At 39.7% G+C, this 21,965-nt stretch overlaps 1 protein-coding gene across 2 annotated transcripts in view; it reads right to left on the bottom strand.

The window, feature by feature from the left end:
• The window catches only part of afap1l2 (actin filament associated protein 1-like 2), a 50,479-nt gene extending 39,848 nt beyond the window's left edge, over positions 1 to 10,631 (bottom strand). Inside the window, exon 1 of one of the 2 annotated variants that reach the window (XM_084740480.1) lies at positions 10,129 to 10,631. In XM_084740480.1, coding sequence (XP_084596606.1) covers positions 10,129 to 10,144 — 16 coding nt within the window. In that variant the 5' untranslated portion in view covers positions 10,145 to 10,631. The remainder of the gene's footprint in view (positions 1 to 10,128) is intronic. The other variant, XM_084740481.1, reaches the window with a different exon arrangement.
• Positions 10,632 to 21,965: the final 11,334 nt, after the last annotated feature.

Below are 21,965 nucleotides of genomic sequence, written 5' to 3'. Positions count from 1 at the left end.
ACTTGATCAACATGATTAAGTAATGAAGGGATATTAAATCAGAATTAGCTGGCTTATCTAACTGCAAAAACATCTTTCTCTTTCTTGAGTGAGCACTTCGTAAACCATGAAACTTGTTTACAACACAGCTGTCACCGTTACTCGTGACACAGATTAACTGGCAGTTCATTTGAATGTGATTTCATCTGTTTGGCACCATGGTCGAGCAGCTGCCTCTGCATCCTCTGCAGAGGAAACAAGACAGCAGTTTTAGACTACTGTACTTTGATTGTCATTCGTCTTACAAATGTACTTGGGGGGGGGGGGGGGTTAGTTTTTTGGCTTTTCTTTCAATTCCAATTTCTTTCAATTTCAATTCCTCCGAGCATCTGAACTAAACAAATTATACTATACATTATTGCTCCCTGCAGCAGGGCTATTTCAGCAAAACAGCAAAAAGTGTGAGTGGATATTTCCCTCAGGAGTTGGTGGAGACCAAAAACAGAGCTAAAAGGAGAGTGAATATTGTTATTGTTACATTTTCCAAATGAACGCTAATGTTGCTCTCTGTCTGCTTGACATTTAAGCAAGGTGATACGAACTGTTCTGTTAGTTCTACAAACAATGTGCATCAAAAATGTAACGGATAAACATATTATTAACAATCAGTTACAAACAGAGCCATGTAAATTTAAAAAGAGTTCATGACCATACCATGTTTTACTTCATGTATTACCAAACTACCTACCCATTGGAACCAGGTAAAGTTAACCCAGTCCTGTATGGTATTGGAGCTAAGTTGACCTAAACTAGGTCAATTTCATGTGTGTTGAGTTGATAAGCTGTACTTGTCTGTGGCCAAGTTGTATAAATATATTAAATATAAAGGTTGAATTAAACTAATTCCTCTTTAAAATATGTACTCTGAAGGATACACAATAGAGAGCAATTCTTGATAAATAAGAAAATACACTTACATAGTTCCATTTTAGAAGAAATCAGTGACTAGTGGATGCAGTTGACCAAGGTTTCATCAAACAAAACACAACACTGAGCCTATCTAGTGTCATCTCATGACAGAGCTACAACCCCACCTCAAAGGGAAGTGGTGGAAAGAAGGAGAATTGGAACCTCGGCCCAAACATGACAGTAAAACCTTTGGACGTTTATATACAGGTTTATATACTGTCACAGATTCAAAGTGCTTCTGCTTTAGTAGACGGCAAAAATGAAACTGACAGAAGCAGAGTTCTTACCCACCCAAACGTCCGGGGAAAAACACATGAACAACACTGACCTCTGGGTCATTTTCAGGACACACAACTGAAGGAAAGTTGCCACATATGATCGGTTTCTTCCAGCCTGACCTTTCTCTGGTAGGAGTGGCAGATAACTGGCTGATTGCAGGGGCCTAAATCAAGGTTCACACACGCCAGTTTGATCGGGGTTTGATAGCTATTGGCAGACATGGGTCTGTCTGCCTGCAGCATGCTGGGTTCAGCTGTGGGGCAGGGACTGCGTGGACATGGCTGGATTAATACAAGCTGTGTTTTGGTGTTATTGCCGTAGAAACCTGAATAAAAAAAACGGGTGTCAACTCGATGACTTCAGAAGAGGGGCCGCCTGAGTCTGATAGCAGCGCTGAAGGAACTTTGGAAAGAAGTGACACATAAAAGAAGTGAAATATGAAAGCATATATTGAAGGTAGAGATAAGATGGTACATTAAATATTACAGGGAAAAGTCCCATTCCCCCCCCCCCCCCCCCCCGAGTACATAAACAAATTATGTTCTGGATATGTCTGTGAATGCAAATGAAAAACCTTGCCTATATTGAGAGCTGGCAAATATTGTTATCACACATTTATCTGGAACAAACAGCATGTAAGCTATTAACATCACATACTCAGACTGGGTTTAGTTTCTGCAACATCAACTTCCTTATGATATTTTAATTTAAATAAGAAAGAGGAGGATCGTGGATGAATGGATGCCAGTGTGTTCGTAGCTGACATATAGTTAAGAGTATTCTGAACACCTATCTCTTGTCTGAAAGTGTCTTAAAAAGTGTCAAATATCATGTAACGCTGTCAGTTTAAATTCTGGTTATAAGACACATTCACAGCAAACAATGAGTCATTTTTGATTCCACACTGTGATGAACTCTACTTGTCAGTCCCTCAACTCTGCAGTGTTCATCTGATCAAATACAAGCCTCTGTTTTAGCCTGTCTGTCACTTTTCCTTTTCATTCTTTGTTTTAATAAAGATTTGTATTCATATGTCAGAAATGCTTTATCTTCTGTTAGAGAATTAAGTCTGGATTTGCTTTTGGTTGGTGTGGAACTGCCTAGAGAAGGATGTCAGGATGGCATCGGAAGTACTTGATGTGACAGGCCGCCTCCTCTGTTAAGGAAAGGTTGTTGGAGTTTGACAAAACTGGGGCTTTGACGATAAACGCATTACCACAGTACCATGGTCAAGTGACACCTACTGCATCGTTGAGCTCATCACTGTCATTGCCGCAAATTTTATTTTGAACAGACATTGGATCTATTAACACACCTAAGGATCAGTGCTGTAACACACAAGTCAGGAATACAGAATCTGATTGGTTAACAGGTTCAACCCAAGGCATTTCAGTCTCCAACAAGACGCTGCAATTGAAGGCAAGATTACAAAACTTCTGAAAGGGATATGATTTCATCAGAGCCAATGTTGTAAAGGCATCAGCTTTACCTTGGCCATTCCTGCTCAGCGTACTTCAGGGCTAACCAATCCACTTTTCCAGCAATAACAGACAAGACTTTTCCTTTCTTTTCTCATAGACAGCAACATAAACCATACATTTACTGCCAGAGTGACAACTTATTGCTAAGTTTAAGTTTCTGCTCCGCTATGAGTAACATCAGCAGTCTGCCACTTGCTGTCCTTCACTTGCATGTTGCACATACTTGCACGCTAACTAATTCCTTGCAGTGACTGTAAACCAGTACTCCGTGGGAATATGTTGCTTTGTCTCATCAACCACTATTTCAACACATCTGGCCTTTCTATCAATATATGTGCATTTTTACGGGCTTTATATAAGACTTCCAGCTAGTCACACTACCCTCGTTTAGTCCGCTTGAACCCAACCCTGGAGCATCTACCCCTTTGGTGCAGCTCAAACTCTGGTGCGGACCGAACAAAGGGGTGGTCCAGACTGCTGTCAAGTGAACTCTGGAGCAGTTCATTTCTGGTGTGAACACCATTCAAAACGAAACCTACCATTGTATGAGTCATTTCATTGGTTAAAGCTGTCTTCTCTTCCTGCTTTGGTGACTGGTGAACAAGTAGTGCATTTGACTCTTATTTTACAATTTCTGGACCATTTGAGTTTCACCTTTGTGAATGCAAATCAGACCAGCTGGAAAAATTGAAGCAAAGTATCATCCTCACATTACGAAACCAGATCTTTAGATGTGAACCCACCCTTAATCTGAAGAGTTGGTCTTACTATCAGAAGTTGTTTTGCCTCATGAGTAAAGTACAGGGCCATAGATTCTCAACTGGACTACATATAGGTTTTGGTTCCAGCTATAAAAACCAGAGGCACCCTGACACTTAATGACTAAACACAGACAAAACAGCCTCAAAAGCTGCAATATATTAATCAATAATGTCCATTTTTACTGCAATCTAAACATTATGGAAAAGATGAAATGTTAAAGTCATTAGGTCAGAAAGGAGATCATGGCTGAGATCATATACCAGTCACAAAAAGTGTTTTGTACACTGTGGGAAAAATTGATATAGGAGGAGCTTGGGGTTGTATAGTGGTTGACCAAAGAGTTAACAGTATCCACTGGTTTTGACACTATAGCAGCTAGCTGCACTATTTAATACTGACCAGAGAAGAGGAAGTCAGTGGAATCAGGAGCTGTATTTTTGGCTGAAATGAAAACCTGCAGTCTTGTCATGACGACTCATAATGAACTACTATAGTATAGCATATGTGTACCGTTTTTTTTTAAATAAAGTTCTTTTTCATTTGTGTTAGATTTCCCTTTAAAATATGCTTGAGGCATGCAGCTATGGCAGGATTAAATATTAACCAGGTTTGATCAATGTGATTAGAACATGAAAAGAAACAGACGCTCCGATGACGTTTGAGGAAAAAGATAAAAGGGAGCGGTGAAGGCAGAGGCATAAGAAACTATGAGAAAGACTGAGAGTGTGCAGGAAAGAGCAAATGTTAAAATGTTCACACAAGGCACCCGATGATTCATCCTAAGATGCTGAGCCACAGACTTAGGTGTTAACTTTTACAAAGGTACAAATACTGAAGACAGAAGCTGTAAAGGAGTCACTTACAGAGTTTAGTTCCACTTTCTTTTTCAAGTTTTTCCTCTTTCATCTTCCCTCTGCCCTGACTATCGAGTCTTTATGCATCTCACGCTTTATCTTTCCCAACACCCTTTTCTTTTTTTTTTCCCAGTCTTTAGATCTGTCCTGTCTCAGTGATATCGAGGCTTACACCTCAGCCCTTGGAGAAATCAGTCAGTTTTTATAGCTGAAACATGCTAATGGGCTCTAAGAATCCAAGTAAATCTTTTTTTTTTTTTTTAATAGGAAGGGGCCCTGGTGTACTTGAGCAACTTTGTCTTGATTAGGATGCAGTGCATGTTACCGTAGTCCCTGCAGATAAAAGCTTGAGCTGAAGCTTCAACATTTCGGCTGCTGATGATGACATGAAATTTGTGTGTGAGAGAAAGTGTGTGTGAAGCAAAGTCAAAGATGTGGCAAGTGAGAAAAAGAGCAGACTGAAAATAAAAAAGTTTGAAGGATATTGCCGGTATCTTTGTCCTTGAAAAATAAATCAGCCAATTATACAGATCTTTATAGTCAATTCTAGCATGTCTTCTTTTTTTCTTTAACATTCTTTAACAAGTTTATAGAAGCTAAGGAAGAAAATCTGTTGCTTGTTGCTGACCCAGTTTCATGACAAATGATCGATGTTAACAAGTTATAATTGAGACAAATGAAACATGACAGTTTGTGTTGCAGTTTTCATCTACTGGAATGTTAATAATGATGGAAAAAACAACATTTTAAGAGCTGTCGGACAAAATCCAATGACCTGTTTTCAATGATGGTCAAACTGATGACATAAATGGAAAGTGAAAGTTTAAATACCACCTCTTGAAAGCACTATGTGAAGCATACCCACCACAACTCAAGCGGCAAAGAAATCAATTAATGCAGGTTTAAAAAGTGTGATACGTAAAAACTGGCCATGTGCAGAACTCGTACTCATTAACTGATCCTTGCAGAGCAGTGAAACGTGCAAGAAACCCCAATAAAAGTTAGCTGCTAATTATGTTTTTTGCCAGGAAGCGATAGTCACATACGACTCCATAACTCTCTCTTGCTCACTGGTTTTTCTCACCAACACACACAGAGATGAAAAATGTCTCAGCCCTGGGCCAGAAGAGGCTCAGTGTGGTTCCACCTCCTCCTCTTAATGCAGCACCCTGCCTACATCCCTCCTTCAATCCTCCTGTCTACTTACATTACCTCGCTCCACGGGACCCCACCAACACTCACAGGCATCGTCCTCTAGATTTCTGAAGTGTGTGGGGTGCATATGCATGTATATACCACTCTGTGTGGGCATCAACCGTCAGTCAATTTTCAATTAACATACACTGTGTAGTGATAAACAGTGTTTTAGAGGCCATGTTTTTGGAGCTTTATAAGGATCCACAGTCTTGGCTTGATGAGAAAGAAAGCGACAGAGTCGAAGCAGCTGCTGACAAATAAAAACTAACTAGCAATGCCGCCTCAGAGTCACCCACATAAAAGCTCCTCTGCTTAGTTATTATCCCACAGATAAGTGGCCAGGAGGGCTGCAGGAAGAGTGAGAAGTAGTGTGTGTGTGTGTGTGTGCACATGTGCGTGATTACAAGCGAGGTAACCTCCTGTTCTAAGTACCATTTCCTTCACAAGAGTACCTGGTGAGAAAAAAAAACACAATGCAGGTCTGATCCAGAGCTCCTGTATCCAATAAACAAAGCCACGTTTGATGTGTTGTAAATGAACAAGAGCGAGACCCAGAGGGCGAAAAGGGCCAAACTCACATGGAGCTCTGCGCTGCCGCAGATCAGGAAGACCGTCTTTCTTTTCATCATTTTTATAGCCCAGTCCAGCTTCCTGAATTACATGCACTCAACTCACTCCCCCGTTGGCAAGAACAGCCCATGACACAAGTGAACCGGCAGACCCCATGCCGGCCCTGATGGCCTACATCTTTGGCTCCACTCTGCACTCTGAGCTTATGGGAGGTCAAACCCACTAAATCCACTGACTCTGTCACACTGAAACACACCTCAGAAACTCAAATTTTCAACTGAAGACTTTAATTTGCCTGAGAGTAAATTTGATTGACATGTTCACTGCAGTTAACAGACTGTAGGCTATTAAAACACCAGCTCTGAAAACACATGCAATACTGAGATTCACAGAGCAATAAAAATGAAAACTTGAGAGCAACAAGTGTTTTTTTGCCAGAGTCAATTAATTGATTAGTTGTCAACACTGGAAAAAATCATACAAAAATTTGGTGAAACATTTTTCCATTTTCTGAGACTTTATGGACCACACAACTGACTGATTAATAGAGAAAATGACCACCAGATTAATCAACAATGAAAATAAATGCTAGTTGCTGCCCTGTTTTTGACTGCACTACATCAAATATAAAGTTAAAAACGATAAAAAATGAAGCTGCTGATGGTTGAAAGCTGTTATACAACCTCACATAGCCGCTAGCATGGCTGTAACCCCTGGTCTTGTTAACTACATCAAAAATGCTGTGTACAAGACTTTTTTTTTTTTATCATATTATAAATATATATCTCATCTGTCATTGCTCAAAGCCAGACAAAGTCATCCAGTTTTTAAATTGCAGTTGCTTGTGTGCCAAGTGAATAATTCACTGATTCAAAAATGTCCATCAATACATCTGTCAGTCTGCCTCCATTTGTCTTACATTTCATTTTGGCAGAGATCACAGAATCAGATTATTGTTGGAGGAGACGGCTGACGCTGGAGGCAAAAAAAAAAAAAAAAGAGCCATCATCTCAGATCCCATCGCTTTTCTGGGTGCAACCCAGCTGCAAAGAGCATGAATTCAACAAGGCACGCTTTACCCTGAAACTGGTGGGATCCATCACAACATGGAAAGCAAAACAAGCAGGGGCACAAGGTGGAAGGCACTGACTGACAGTGGAAGAAAGATAATAAATTCTGGAGAGGATCCTCAAAATAAAACAAACCCTTCATGGGAATATTTAGATAAATTACAGTTTTAATTATTTCTATACATGTACTTATATGTGTAATGTTGCTTTTCTAGGCCATCCTTGTGAAAATATACATATATGTAGTGCTCTGATTAATTTGTGGGCTGATCAAGATAGTCATCAGGACAGTTGTTGCACATAAAGCCATGTGAGACTTCGTGGCGATATGATTGTTTTCAGATTTGCTTGGCTGCAACTGTAACTGTGAGCACATCCTCTAATGTAACAACAGTTCTCAAACATGTCCCATCACAGCCCTCAGTCATTTAACCCAAACTCAGCTCCAGGTGGTTCCACTAATTTGATCCTCCTCTTTGGCAGAAGGTGTGAGATTCGGTGACATGAGCTGCCGAAGTGCTCCTCTGGAATGAAACCTGCATGAGTCAGGTTTGAGAAACTCGCAGCGAATCCAGAATACTAAACAATGCCCTTCCTTGTCATTGGTCTCCCTGGATTTTCCCATGTTTCCCCTCCACTGTACCTCCTCCGCTGGCTGCCTGTGGCTGTTAGTATCTAATTCAGTGTCCTGGCTCGGCTGCATGCAGCTGCCAAAAGAGCACACTCCTGTCCTTATTTAAGCCCCAAACACAGCAGCTCATTCTCTGCACTCAGGTGTACGATCATCACTCAACGTGCCCCCAGCTCTCCATTTCTCTCATGAATAACATCCTCGTTACTCAGGTCTTCCTTCCCACATGCCCTGCAAAATGTCCTCAGCTCTCGTCTTAAACCAACAGAGGTGATTCATTTAGAAAGTGTTACCATTCTCTAAGCTTTCAGTGCCTAATCAGTTGATCAGAAACGCATTAATGCTCACCTTTGAAAACCACTTGAGGGTTTTTAAACACTGACACATACTTTACAGGCAGTCCATTCCACTCAGCCCATCTGGGATACAGCCAAGTGAGCAATGCAGCTCCCCTGGTGGACGACCAGTGTAATGTCAAAAATGCTTGAACATGACAGCAAGATGCAACCTTTCATTATCGATTCATCCCATTTCCTCAACTGACTAATGGCTTTTAATCTATAAAATGTCAGAAAATAGGTCATCGCCTCTTCCTCTCTATTTGTAGAGTATTTGTAGTTTGCTGGACCTTAAGTTTTAATTAAATGGAAGGATATAACCCCTCCATGTTTTTTTGTGATCCGTCTGTTTTGGATGCTTTTGTCTTGTTTTCCAGCGTCATGTGGATGTTCAGTCGGTGTTGATGAAAGATGTAGTCAGCAACAAATCCCACTGTGTGTGCTATACTGACCAAAACAAACTGGTTGTGCAGCCATGCTTATACATACCAGGATGCATTGTGGGCGTGCTAGTGATTCCCACGCCCATTTTGCTGTGTTATCACTACTACACTCTACAAGTATTATTTTGTTGGTCAGAACACAGCATTACATGACAGAAATAGTCATCTAGAATGCCCCTTGGCTATTCACAGGCAGAGACTAGAAATCCAAGCTGAAATTGCCTGTAAGTTCTTCCTTATATCCAGAAACATCACTGAATGAAGGAAGAACAACAGATTTTGCAGCAGGAAAACTCCGTTTTCTTGGCCAATGACTACATTTAACATAAACACTGACTTGACATCCGCATGAAAAGTGCTGAGTTTTCCCTTTAAATGTCCTGTCTGATAAGTAGGAAAAACATCTCTATATGCAGAGCTTTTTTTTATGTCAGAAAATAGTGACAAATGCCAGCTGGCAGAGAATAATATTATAATTACTGATATATTCACTTGAAAATAACTCAGTCATGCATGAGATTTTTTTGTCAGGCATCTCAGCAATTAATGAACTTATTGTTTTAGCTCTGCATGTGATGGACGGATGAATCAACAACTGAATGGACTGAATGCGGACCAGTCCAGTGCCTCCACTGCTAATGAAATCCCTTCACAAGGAAAACACCTCTGCGTTTGGCTGCATGCAACACTGGATATCTGCTCTGAGAGAGTGTGGGAGTCTAAACAGACTGGGCAGTCTAGTCAGCTGGAGAACAGGAATGTTGCAGCAAGACTGTTGTGGTGATCCCATGCCAGTTAGACTAGTCGTCTTTGTTTTCAATCCAGCAAGTGCTGCTGATGGTCCACGCTTGTGTTTCTCCCTTCAGATCCAAAGACAGCCTCCCTGTGCTTGTTTCCTTCAGATGTCCTGACGGCATGGCGAGGTGCACTTCGTGGCCAGTCACTCCACTAGTACTAAGTCAAACTCTTTGTTTACATCCATCAGGAAGTATTAGATGGCCTTGCTCATCCCTCATGGACAAATAACCACAGGAATCTGAGGAATGCTGTGAGAACAATGTTGCTGCTATTGGAATTCATCAGTGGCCACAGCGTAAACTATTTTATAGAGCCCACTCTAGGAGGGGAGGCATTTGGGGATAAGCCCTCACATCTTCATATTCTTGGTGATACAGGGTGCATTCAGTGGACTCATAACCATGGTAGGTAACATAAACAACCCCCAGAGTTTTAAGTTTCACTTATGGGTTTTAGTGGCAGGTGACCAGTATCCCAGACAATAGAAACAACGTCCCAAATGTTGAAGGGAAAAGTCAGAACAGCAGCTTCCTTGTCTTGCAAATGTTCTAATATATTCAGAATCAATACATGTCACAAGATGATTCATATGTTATCTGAATATACTAATAAACAGTCGGTTTTGGTGTATTAGTTTAAATATTTCTCTCCAAAAAAAAAATCTGTAAAGCATGCATTGTCAGCAGTGACATGCAGACACTCGAGAAGTCAGCGGCTCTGCCTCATGTTTTTGACACAAAAATCCTCAGACTCTTACCTTTGTGCTTCTCCATTCCCTCGCAGTTTCACCTTCTTGCCTCTCGCTTTTCTTCTCTCATAAAATCAAACAATCCCAAAAAGTTTGCCGGCAACTTTTAAGAGTGATGGGGACGGACAGCCGACAACTTCTTCTTCTGCGGAATGCAGCAGCCCGGCGCTCCCGTTTTCAACAACACACTCAGTGAGTGAGTGAGTGAGTGAGTGAGTGACTGCGCTGAGTGTTGTTTGACGGAACAACAGCGCTCTCCTCTTCTTCCAAATCTGCTGCTTGGTTTTGGCGCACCTCCTCCTCCCTGCAGTACGCAGCATCCAGACTGCAGCTCGGTGGCTCCTGAAAAGTGAAGGGACCTCTAGGTGTCATTCAGAGGCTCCCGTGGGTCCCATTACAGAATGAGGAGGAGTTTTCGTCTCTTTGATGCGTTATGGGCTTCTTTCCACTTTTCTTATCGACTGAACCGCGCTAAATTGCGCGTATGACATCAGAAAAAGCACAGGAAAGTGCAGTATCACGTGCAAAACTTCAGTTCTCAAGCTTGTTTCCTGCCATTAAACTACAAAATTTGGTTCAGAAGCGCATTAAAAAGATCTTCGAAGGGCGTTGCAATCAGATTGTCAAAAATGTGCGTAAAAGTCTCCAAAAACACTGATCAGACACCAACGAAACTGTCTTGAGGACGAAACCCTGACAATCAGTATCATTACGCACATGCAGATTATGGCTTTCTTAAAAACGCCGAGCCTGTACTCTGCTGTACTTTTACACAAAAGTTAAGTTTTCTACCCTGAACGCACGCGCACCTCTGTCCGTGGGAGAGCCGTGACCGGGTGGAGGTATGAGAGGAATGTCACGCAGAGAGACACAGACTCCTGAAGATGATTAAAACGCATGACGTCCATCCGAGTGTTTTGTATCAAGCCTCCGTTTGGCTGAAGATTTTATAAAGAGACCCATAGGGCCCAATACCAATGCAATGCAATGCTTCAGACAATCCAGGTGGTTTTGTGGTTGAGCAGAAAAGAGCAAGACCAGCAAACCACTTGATGACAGTTGTTTCAACTGCAGCGGTGACGCCCATGATGACCTATGAGCTACAGGAATTGGCAGGTGGTGGTCTTGTGAGGTCATCTGATGCTGGTTAATGATACACTCTGGACAGGCTGACTGCAGCAGACAGTGAGATTGGGTGAAGGGTTGGTACAGAAGTTGCTTTATCAGGTGGGGTCCTCATGATGTGACTAAAACAATGGGACACAGCTGATTACACAATGCCTGATTGTATTTAGATGTGCGCACCATGAAGAAAAAGGGATTCATTTATCATTACACAACACAGGGTTGTACAGTGGACACAATTACAATATACAGTATATGCATCCATGTCTGTCCAGACTCATATAGTAAAAGTAGTAAATATTTTGGCAGTTTGCTTGGCAGTTGCTTATAATTATTAAAAATACCTGCAAAAGTTTGCTGTGTCAGTGCCCTGATGTCATATTAAACTGTAAAATATTCCTCCTCCGTTACATTACTTTGTCACAATTTTAAGCACTGTAAAGGGATCAATGCAAAAAAATGTGTTTATGTATATATTCCATTTTCTGTATTAAGAATAACGACCAAAATATCAATATCATCATTGACCCAAAATTCCAGTATGTGGTATGTCCCAGTTACTCTAGATAATCCACAGACCTTGTTGTGAGCAGTCTTTTCTTTCCACCCCTGCGAAACTTATCGCTGTTCAGATGGAAGTGTGCATCTACTCATGGACGAGAGGTTACAGCTCAGCCAAGGAGGATGCCATTAATGTTTACATCCCTCATTGTCACGAGCATGTGTCTCTCAACCACGACTAGATAGTTCCTGCATTAAACTGCTCACAACAAAGTCTGTGGTTTATCTTGACTAATGATTTCTGGAAATAGTCGAGTTTTTTTGTGTGTTGCTTTAAGCACCACAAGAAGAGTTCCATCTAATTCCATTATACTGGAAAGAAGGCAGACATCTCTAAGGCTGATATCTCCAAAAACTTGGCAACTCACACCAGAGCAATCTAAACTGATAAATAGCACTACACGTAAAAGGGAAAAAATGTATTTTTCAGTTTTGGGGTCTAGTCATGAACACACATTCAACATCTTCACTCACTCTGTTTTTCTGCGGTCGTTGATACAGGGTGCTGCAGGTCAGGAGGTCAGGAGGCACCTGCAAGAAGGCACCAGTCATCAGGGTCAGACGAGGTCAAGCTTAGCAGTCATACTCACAATCAGGGTAACCCTGTCCACCTGATTTCTGTATCTTTGAATTTGAGGGAAGCGGAGGACACAGCATAAACACTGGAATAGCATCTGAACTCAACACAGCAGCTGCTGAGAACAGAACCGAGGACTTTCCTGATGTATAGTACTGTACTGCATTGTGACAGAACTTGCCCTTGATCATAGGCAACAAATAGAAGTTCTTTTTAGGAGCTTTCGTAAATTCTTGTATCTGTGATAGAAACTTATTCAATCCGATTTTATTTATACAGAGCCGAATCGTAGCAGAAGTTATCTCAGGGCACTTTTCGTATCGAGCAGATCTGGACCATACTCTCAATTTACAGAGACAACAGCCAACAGTTTCCACCAAGCACTAAGATGACAGTGGCGAGGAAAAACCTCTTTATAAGAGACTTCCTTCTAACCTGGTTCTATGGTGGGCGGCCATCTTCTGTGACCAGTTGACCAGTACTTTTTCTGTGCATGTGTGCTTGTGTGTGTGAAAAGTTGAGGCTGTGTGTGTGTGAATGTAAGTTAGATAAGCAGCAGTATCCACTGGACACTGTCTCATGTGTAAATACAATGTTCAAATTCAAATCACTGTGTGTGGTGGCATGATTTCTCACTACATAGTGGCTTTAACTCGATTGAAGAGTAGTTACGAGTCCCTGAAGAAAGTGTTTATAATGGGAAGTCTTAAAAGTGTAAACCTCTGTGTATAAGACCAGATTTATATCCATCTCTGCAGACTGTATGTTCCAATAATAACATTATTAACTCAACTGTCCACTTAAAAATCTGCCAAAACATTATAATGTAACATAACTCTGTTTATACTTGATATAATGAGCAATGAGACACAGCATTCATTACCTTTGTGCTTTACGTGTACACCTAATACTGTAATACTGTAAGTGCCTCAAAATTAAGCAACAGGACTGTAATTCAGAACTGAAACAAAAGAGATCAGAGGCTGGAGAACAAACAGAAGACATTTTTATGCAACCCTGTGGATTTACGGGGATCAACAATTCACCAATTTACAAGCTTTATGAGTAATCTGAACATTTGTGAAGGTCTTAAAGTGTTTTAAATTCTCTGCAAAGTCCTTATTAGCTCTTTTGTGTTTTGGTGGACTGACATTGCATTAAGTTTCAGCTTACATAATTTAAATCAATGCACTTGTCAGTTAGGATTAATTTACAGTCAAAATACTGCAGGATAAGCTGGTAATAGGCCACCATTCAGCAGGGATTTTGTTCCAAGTGCTCAAACTTCATAAGTACATGTGCGTGTGTGTGAGTTTACTCGCCGGTACAGTAATTTAATGCTCGAACAGTGAAAGGTGCCATATGAAAATGGAATAATTCTGCATTGCCACGATAAACAATGCATCGGTTGTTTTCATCAGCTGTTCACAGTTCCTCGAACAATAGGTGATGTGCACAAACAAGTTAATCTCCTCAGGGTCTGTGTTCAGGATGGTAATCTGACTCAAAATGTTGGCAGAGCTCGTTTTCATCCTGGAGAAACTTTCTGCTTTTGTGTCTTCATTTACTGTGACAGCGACTGATAGGATAATTATTTAACACAGTGAAACATCTGCATAGTCGTTAATGTAAATGTCATAAACACTTTGTCTTCCTTGTGGTTTTGGGAAAGAAGGGTGAATGCAATTATAATAAAAGTGAACAGAATCTTTCCTTCCGTCTCTGCTACCTGTGATGAGTGCAAGTCAGGTGCCAGGACCCGGGGCCATCTTTTCCTGCTTGCCCCAAGCTCATGACTTTCTGGCATGACATTTTTTATGTGTACAAGGACATAAACAGCAGACTAATCCCTGGTGGTCTTTTTGTCACGCTGGCTTGCTCCAACTATTCTTTAACTTTAGCTCAGTCTCAGCATTACAACGAGGCCGCATGCTTGGTATGGTCATATCCTGAGAATGTGGAAATCAGTTTTTCCTCCTTGCTTTAAAAATTGTTCTGGTCTGTTATGATCTGATCAGTTTGAACTAATTATGTCAGACTGTAATGTAATGTGCTGTTCCGTATTGTTCTGTGCTCTGATCTGTCTGGCCTTCATCCTGGGCTTTCCTCAACCTCACTCAGTCTTGGTCCCACTGACTCTATTTCTGACCCTCAATGCACTTTCATTGACATTTCAGTCATTGTGTAGAATGGCATGCATATGTGCACCTTTTCTTTGAGCTGACAGTCTATTTGTTTTATTTTGTTCTGCTTCATCATGTTCATTTGCTCATTTTTGTTCTCTGAGTGGTGAAAAAATGAAAAATGTTAATAAATAAAATATCACTGTAATGAATTACTGTTAATTGACAGTGGATTTTCAACAGCATCTTATAATATTTAATAATAATTGTAAAATACTGGTAAGTATTCATCCTCCACGTGTAATTTAACAGTTAGTGCGGTTGGTTAACCATAACATTAGATAACTATTATTGTATGTGCTATCAAAAAAGTTGATGTGAAAACAAAAAAGAAAATTTGCACTTGAACACATCTTTTCATTTTCTTTTGGAGCAACTACAGTGTTCTGTACTGTCCTGTACTGAACTGCTGAACTGTCATCTGTTAGTCTGAATCTCTGCACAGACTTCACTACACTTCAAACAGGTCAGTTAAAAGTCAACAGGTGATGTCATTGTTTTTTTTTTTTACACTTCATCATATAGCCTGGAGTCAATGGTGAAACTGTGAATGTGAGTCAGGCATGATGGCTCAGCATGAATTGAAAACAAGGGTGGTCTGGCCTTTCTCTCCTCCACTCTTCCTTTGTCTGCAGTGTGTCCACAGCAAAGAACTGTCTTCTTAATCCAGCAGGGGAATTCCTATTGTGCAGCAGACCTTTGGAGGCCCCTGGCTGTACGGGTGGTTTCAGGTCACATTTGGATGATTTAGGATCATCATGCTTGTCCATGTGTGTGAGGTATTTGCGTGTAGGTGTGGAACAAAAGTCCTAACAGTTTCTATGACTGGGCTGCGCCAAAAGAGATGACTTTAATCTACAGTTTGCTCTGGTCAGAGGTTAGCACAAATAGGTTTAAAACAATTAAATGCAGATTTTAAATTAAGCACAGGTCGGTTGCACAGGTAAAAAACGAATCTTAGTTTAGTTCATTCAAATTTAGTGAGTCAAACTGAAATGAAATGGAGCTGAATTAATATAGAGATGAGTGCTTCCTGAAGATAAAATAAATAAATAATAAATTAAATGATTTTGAGTGCTATTGTTTGCTAGCCAGTTAAATGGTATAAAATGTTATATTATCTGCTGGCTAGCCAAAAAGTTAAACAAAAAACCAAAAAACTTTACATCGTTTTTCAGCTGGCAAAAAGTCAACAAAATGCTACACTGCATTGCATCCTAGCTAAAAAGTTAACAAAATGTAATACTGTTAACTTGCTAAAAAGTTTTTTTTAAATATTATATTGTTTACTAGTTAGCTAAAGGTTGAGTGCCCCTTAACTTGATTATTTTTCTCAATTAACTTCAATTTAAAATTTTCATTTTAAAAGTTAGACCTCCTCAAGTGCAAGTTATTAAATTGGGATTTTAAGTTTTGGTGTAAAATAATTAATAAAAATTAAGCTATTTTAAATGTTTGGTGCAACATAATTTAAAGTTAACCTATGATTTAATGGGATTTAAAAACTAATCCTTGTTGGTGCAACCCAGCCATAAGTAGGTCAAACACTTGAACTTCACAAGACTACATTTTTGAGTCAAAGGTGCGTCTGTGGTTCGGGCTTCTCTCTTCTTTTCTGCTGCTGATTGGAGCACAAAGAGCATTCCTCAGCTGTGAATCAGAGGACAAAGGTCATTGACTCAACTCACTGGACCCTCTTTGATTCAGGGGACTCTCCCATGTTTGCACACATATATAATTCACCACCAATCCCCCTGATGAGACCCCCCATTTATGTAGGTATTTTTCATCTAATCTAGTCTAAACCGTGTGCCTCCTCTTACTCTTATGTCTGGGAATTTCCACAGAAAGTTGAGTCCACTGACTCTGCTGTACCTCCCTGTTGTTTTAAGAACATTTAGACCAAGAATGCAGAGAGCACTGGCTTCAGACACACTACACCTCATGGAGATGGTGCTTGTTTCCCTGCACCACAGAGGTGTGTGCATGTGCACCTGACTAAACGCCAACAGGCTCCCCGCGGCTTAAGTGAAAGAGTGTTAAGTCATAGCGCGATAATATTGTTTTTAGCTGGTGTGTGATCAGGTTCACAGTAACTTCTCTGGAAAATAAACAGTGAGGATTCAGATTTCAGAGTGTGCGCGCATGACTCATGGGAAGCCTGTGAAAATGTTGACGCGACGCTTTTTGTGACAGCTTAAATCATTTTCTGCCAGGTAGGTTTTGTTTGGGGAATGCTGTGAGTGATTTTAGCAGTCTGAGCTCCTCACAGGTATTTAAATGATTCACAAAATACACTTAAACAAAATATGTGGAAAGGATTACATGGGAGAAAACACCCATTAAAAATTTACAATATAAAGCCAAAATACACTTATTCTTTCAGTTCTTTGACCCTCTCATGTGTAAAATCACAGCATCAAGACTTGAATGTATAAAGTCTTCAGACGGCACTTTTTGGAGCTGATCCATTAGCACTGAATTAGTGATCTTACAATACACTGAGGTATGGATTATATCCTGATGAAGGCTTCCAGCTATGAAAAAGAAATGGCGTCTATATCCTGGAAGAATCACCATGAGTGACATGACAGCATGTCATCAAACATGTGAAGTTTGGTGCAGATTGGATCATTTATACGAAAGCTGTAACAATTTCATTTTCATGGCAAGACATCAAAATTACACGGCAGGCCACATCCTCTAAAACATGTCGCGGCGAGCTCGGGTGCCTGTCAGATGCTAGCCGGAAACAGGAGGCGCTGGCTGAGCCTTGACTGTCGCAGCGAGGTCGGGCAACCATCAGACGCTAGTCATCATGCAGTACCATCAAGGAGGCATCTGATTGGCCCCTGAATTTATTCTGCAGCAGGACAATGACCCCAAACATACAGCCAATTTTTATGAGGAACCATCTTCAGTGAAAAGAAGAACAAAGAGTCCTGGAGGTGATGGTATGACACCCGCAGAGCCCTGATCTCAACATCATCCAGTCTGTCTTGGATTACATGAAGAGACAGAAGGATCTGAGGCAACCTACATCCACAGAAGATCTGTGGTTCTCCAAGATGTTTGCAAGTGTGTGCAAGTGTACCTAGAACAATTGATGCCGTTTTGAAGGAAAAGGGTGATCACACCAAATATTAATTTGATTTTCATACATACATGCATACTTTTGACAGCATTCTTACTTTACAGCATTTCTTCACACCTGCCTAAAACTTTTGCACAGTACTGTGTGCACGTACACACACATTTTTGCAATAATCCCTCAAAAGTGGTTAACATTTGTGACAAGTAATGGAGGCATTATATTTTACTATATTGTCCCAAATGAAAAGGTGATGAAACCATAAAGTGTAACCAGTTTTTATTAACTATGCATTAAAAAAGTGAACAGAGCTAAACATGTAACTAATACAACAACTATACACAGAATGCACATAAGGGTTTGAAAATAATGCCGACCACAATAATATTATTTTCAGAAATGTCTCATAACCTGTATGAGAAAAAACTCTGCTGAATGAAGCATAATCTATGAAAAGAGGTTTAGATTATGGTAGTTTGAGTAGTTGTCATTCATTACTTCCCCTTGCTCAACATTTTGCAAAAATCACTATGATGCACTGATTGTCAGCAAAATATTTCATCATTGTTTTTAAGGTGCCTGCCAGAGTTCAAATTTTAAAAGGTCATTCCTCCACATGGATGCATGGCAGCCCTGAGACAATTTGTTTTAGAGGCATTTTTCATTCTTACTTATGTAAAGTGCTTCTAATTTGTGTGATATGTTACTTAAGGACAAGAGTAATGTCCTTAGTTACATTTCACCACTGAAAAAAGCATAACATCTGAGTAATTGGTTTGTTTAAGTGAACCCAACTCAAGCACACTGAGTTTGGCAGCTTTTTCGACCTCAAAGTACAAGTAACTTATTTAAAATGAGTGTTAGTAACAAGTTGATAAAACCTTAGGTGAACTCAGTATTTGTAATTAAACTGGATGAGCTTTTCCTGCTATGACAAGTCAAAGTGTCTGCTGTGAAAAAGGCCTATTATTTGAGAATGTCTTGAGTATGTACAGTTATCTTAGTATCTTTAATCTGACATTTGTAATTACTTTTCAGTTACTAACATCAAACATATAAAATGCAGTAATGTTATGTTCACAAAGTTTCATACTGACACTGAAAATGAAACCTCCACCGTCAGAACAGAAACCTCGGGTCAGTTACTCCAACTCTATTCCTGTAGAGGGCTGTAGTTTTTGTTCGTCTGTGTTGAAGTCTGGACCTGGATCCATGCCTTTAAGTCACTGTGCAACATTGCCACCTGTAGGTGTAGATGTGGAAGAGTAGACAACTCCAGATAAATGGCTTCTTTAAACATACAGCGCCTAAAATGACAACTAAGGAGGTTGTAGAAGTATTTCATCGTAGGATTTTAATGATGGCTGTCCTTTTATAATAAGAAAAAATAATATCTTGTGTAAAATGCAGAAAAAATAAGCATTTTTATGCCCAGCACTATGTGATTTTGTAACGACAAAACGACAAAAATGTAATATTTGTCATCCCAGTTTGCACCATGGCGACATGCACATCACATTGTCACTTTCTGGAGGTGATTTTAGCCAAGTGTTTTACGCAGTGTGCTGGGAATTGTTTCAAAACTTTATTACAAGCTATCTCCAGCTGAAGATACCAGGCTCCATCTGCCATTGAATCGCCATCTGTATGACAAACAGAAACAGAAGCACATCTCAGATTCCTCTCATCCCTGTTGCATCATGTAAGTGCATACTTCACCAAAGCCTCGGCCTGTCAGACTCCTCAGTCTGGCAGCTGACACCGCACTGACAAGATCTAAAACAAAGATAAGTGCTCTCTCAGACAGATGTGCTGCATCTGATGTTAGAGCAGAGTCAGCATAAACACATGAGTGATAAGAGACTGTATTAAAAAGCACGTGTCACTCTTTGACCCCATCACAGGTTTTTTTCCCCCAACTGTTTATTGTCAGTTATCTGAAATTTCCTGAGATGTGTCATAATTTTCACAGTGACTCAGCAGCAAATGTACTTCAAATGCGGATGCATAAGTTCTGCTTTGGTTAAAGGGGTAGTTCACCCAAAACTCAAAATTCAGTCATTATCTTCTCACCCTCATTCTGACTGAAGATTAGGTTCTTAGTCCACAAAACACTGCTGGAGTTTCACAGGAAAACAGCTTTGCAGAATCTCCCAAACAATGTAAGTGAACAGTGACCAGTTTAATAAATTAAAATAAAATGCCTCCATACTGCTTGTCTGGTGTAATCTAAGTCTGCTAAAGCCCCAACATGCCAAGTTGACCAAAAAAAATTAATTATGCCATGTTTATAGCCTGAATCTTCACTGTAGATCCTTAGGTTGGAGCCACGTTCATGTGCACATGCACACTGTTTGAACTGTGTGTGTGTGTGTGCTGTGACGGCATGCAAACAGCATGTTGGGACTTTTGGAGACTTGGATTATGCCAGACAAGCAGTATGGAGGCATTTTATGTTTAGTTTTTTGTTTGTTCGTTTTTTTCCAGTTGTTGTGTCCACCCCTGATTTAGATATGTTCCCCACACAAACAGCAGTGAACACAAGTTAAACCTGCCTCTTTGAAGTCCCAGAGCAGCTCTAATCCTCCATCAATCCAGAACAGGGTAAATATGACTGTAATAAAACTGTGCAAGTCACTAGGAATTAAAACAGTTTAATGTTTATTCATGTTATCTGATAAATGATGTTATTATTAATTCTTGTTTATTAACTGACCCCCAGCCTCTTGTCATTTTTGCAAAAGTGGCCCTCAGGCTAAACAAGTCGAGTGGTTTAAAGAATGTTAAGACTGTTTCAAAAAATGAGACAAAGCGATTGAGAAAAGCTGAAAATTTTTATGGCATTCTTGTTATACTGTAGTTATCAGCTGCGGTATAATTACCGCTTCACATCTCAAGCATGAGCTACTCTGCAAGGAGCATTACTAACTATTTCCCGACCATTTTGTTGACAGCTTTGACCGTCCCTCCTGTCAACTGTCTGGTTCCAGATTTCAATTATGTGCCATTAAGAGCAACAAATATTAAATGTATGTTTGGCTGAATTGAGCACCTGCCTGACTTTGAAACCTGACTGCACAGAGGGGACACTCAGTGTTGTAAACAACAGAACCCATAGGCAACATAAATACTGCAGATTTGCAATGCAGCAAGATCTAATATTTACATAGACGTCTAGGCTATTTGCAATATTTATATTTAAATATTTGCAATATGGTGGCGTAAGAAAATATGTAATCCACATTCATACCACAGTCATTATGTATCATAACTTACTTTTGAAAAGGCTAAAGATGAGGAGAATAAAATGGCATGTTTTGGAAAATATATATGACCTTCCTTGTACATTTTAACAATAGAGTATACAAGATTTTTGATTCGCTCTCTTTGTTTGCACAGGTTAAAATAATAATAATAAAAATGGCCTAAATTTAACAAGGGAAATTACTGTGCCAGGAGAACTAAATTCTGGAAGGGTCTTATTGATTACTTGCAGCCTGGATAGATAAGTGAAACTTAATTCATACTGTTAAAAATACTGTATGTACTGTATGTTGTGAAAAAGAAAAAAACAACTAAAAAGATATTAGAGTACCATTAAATAATAATCTTTCTAAAATATTCACCACACGACTTTATTGAAGACGTAATGATAACCAAAAAAGAAAAAGTGTTTCATAAGCTCAGTAAACTACATCTAGACCAAAAACTAAAACTATGTGTGAATGAACATTTTAGTTAACTGAAATAATAAAAACTAAATAAAAAACTAGATTTAAGAGAAAAATAAAAACCAACTGAAACAATATTGTGTACTCACAAAACTAAGATAAAATTAAAAATAAATAAATAAATAAGAAATGTGTTTAGTTTTAATCTTTGTCAATTTGGCCAAACTTCTCAATGAAACAAGTGTGAGGAGGCGTTTGTGCATATATTTATTTCCATTTCAATACCTATTCTGGACATCTTAAATCTTGACCATGACAAATACCCCCAATAGTGCAATAAAAAAAAAAACTAGACTAAAACTAATACTAAAACTAGGGTCCCACCAGTACTTGAATTTTGGGGATGATGCCAATGTCAATCATAGGTAATAAAAATTGAATTAAGAATGGATCAACTATACACAGAATGCTGCCTATAAGCAAATTAATAAGCAAATCTGCCTCCTGTTAAGTTAAAAAAAGTTTTCATGTAGATGCACATTGGACAACAAACATGCCAATATAGACCAATATAGCTGTGATAGGCCAATATTGTGCTGCTAATATCGGTAAATACATATCTCGTTAGTGCTCTAACT

This window comes from Lutjanus erythropterus, chromosome 17 (genome assembly GCF_056507025.1).
Source record: "Lutjanus erythropterus isolate fLutEry1 chromosome 17, fLutEry1.hap2, whole genome shotgun sequence".
In the NCBI taxonomy this organism is placed as follows: domain Eukaryota; kingdom Metazoa; phylum Chordata; class Actinopteri; order Lutjaniformes; family Lutjanidae; genus Lutjanus; species Lutjanus erythropterus.
Note: the sequence above shows the minus strand (reverse complement) of the source record. Positions and strands in the feature narration are given on the sequence as shown.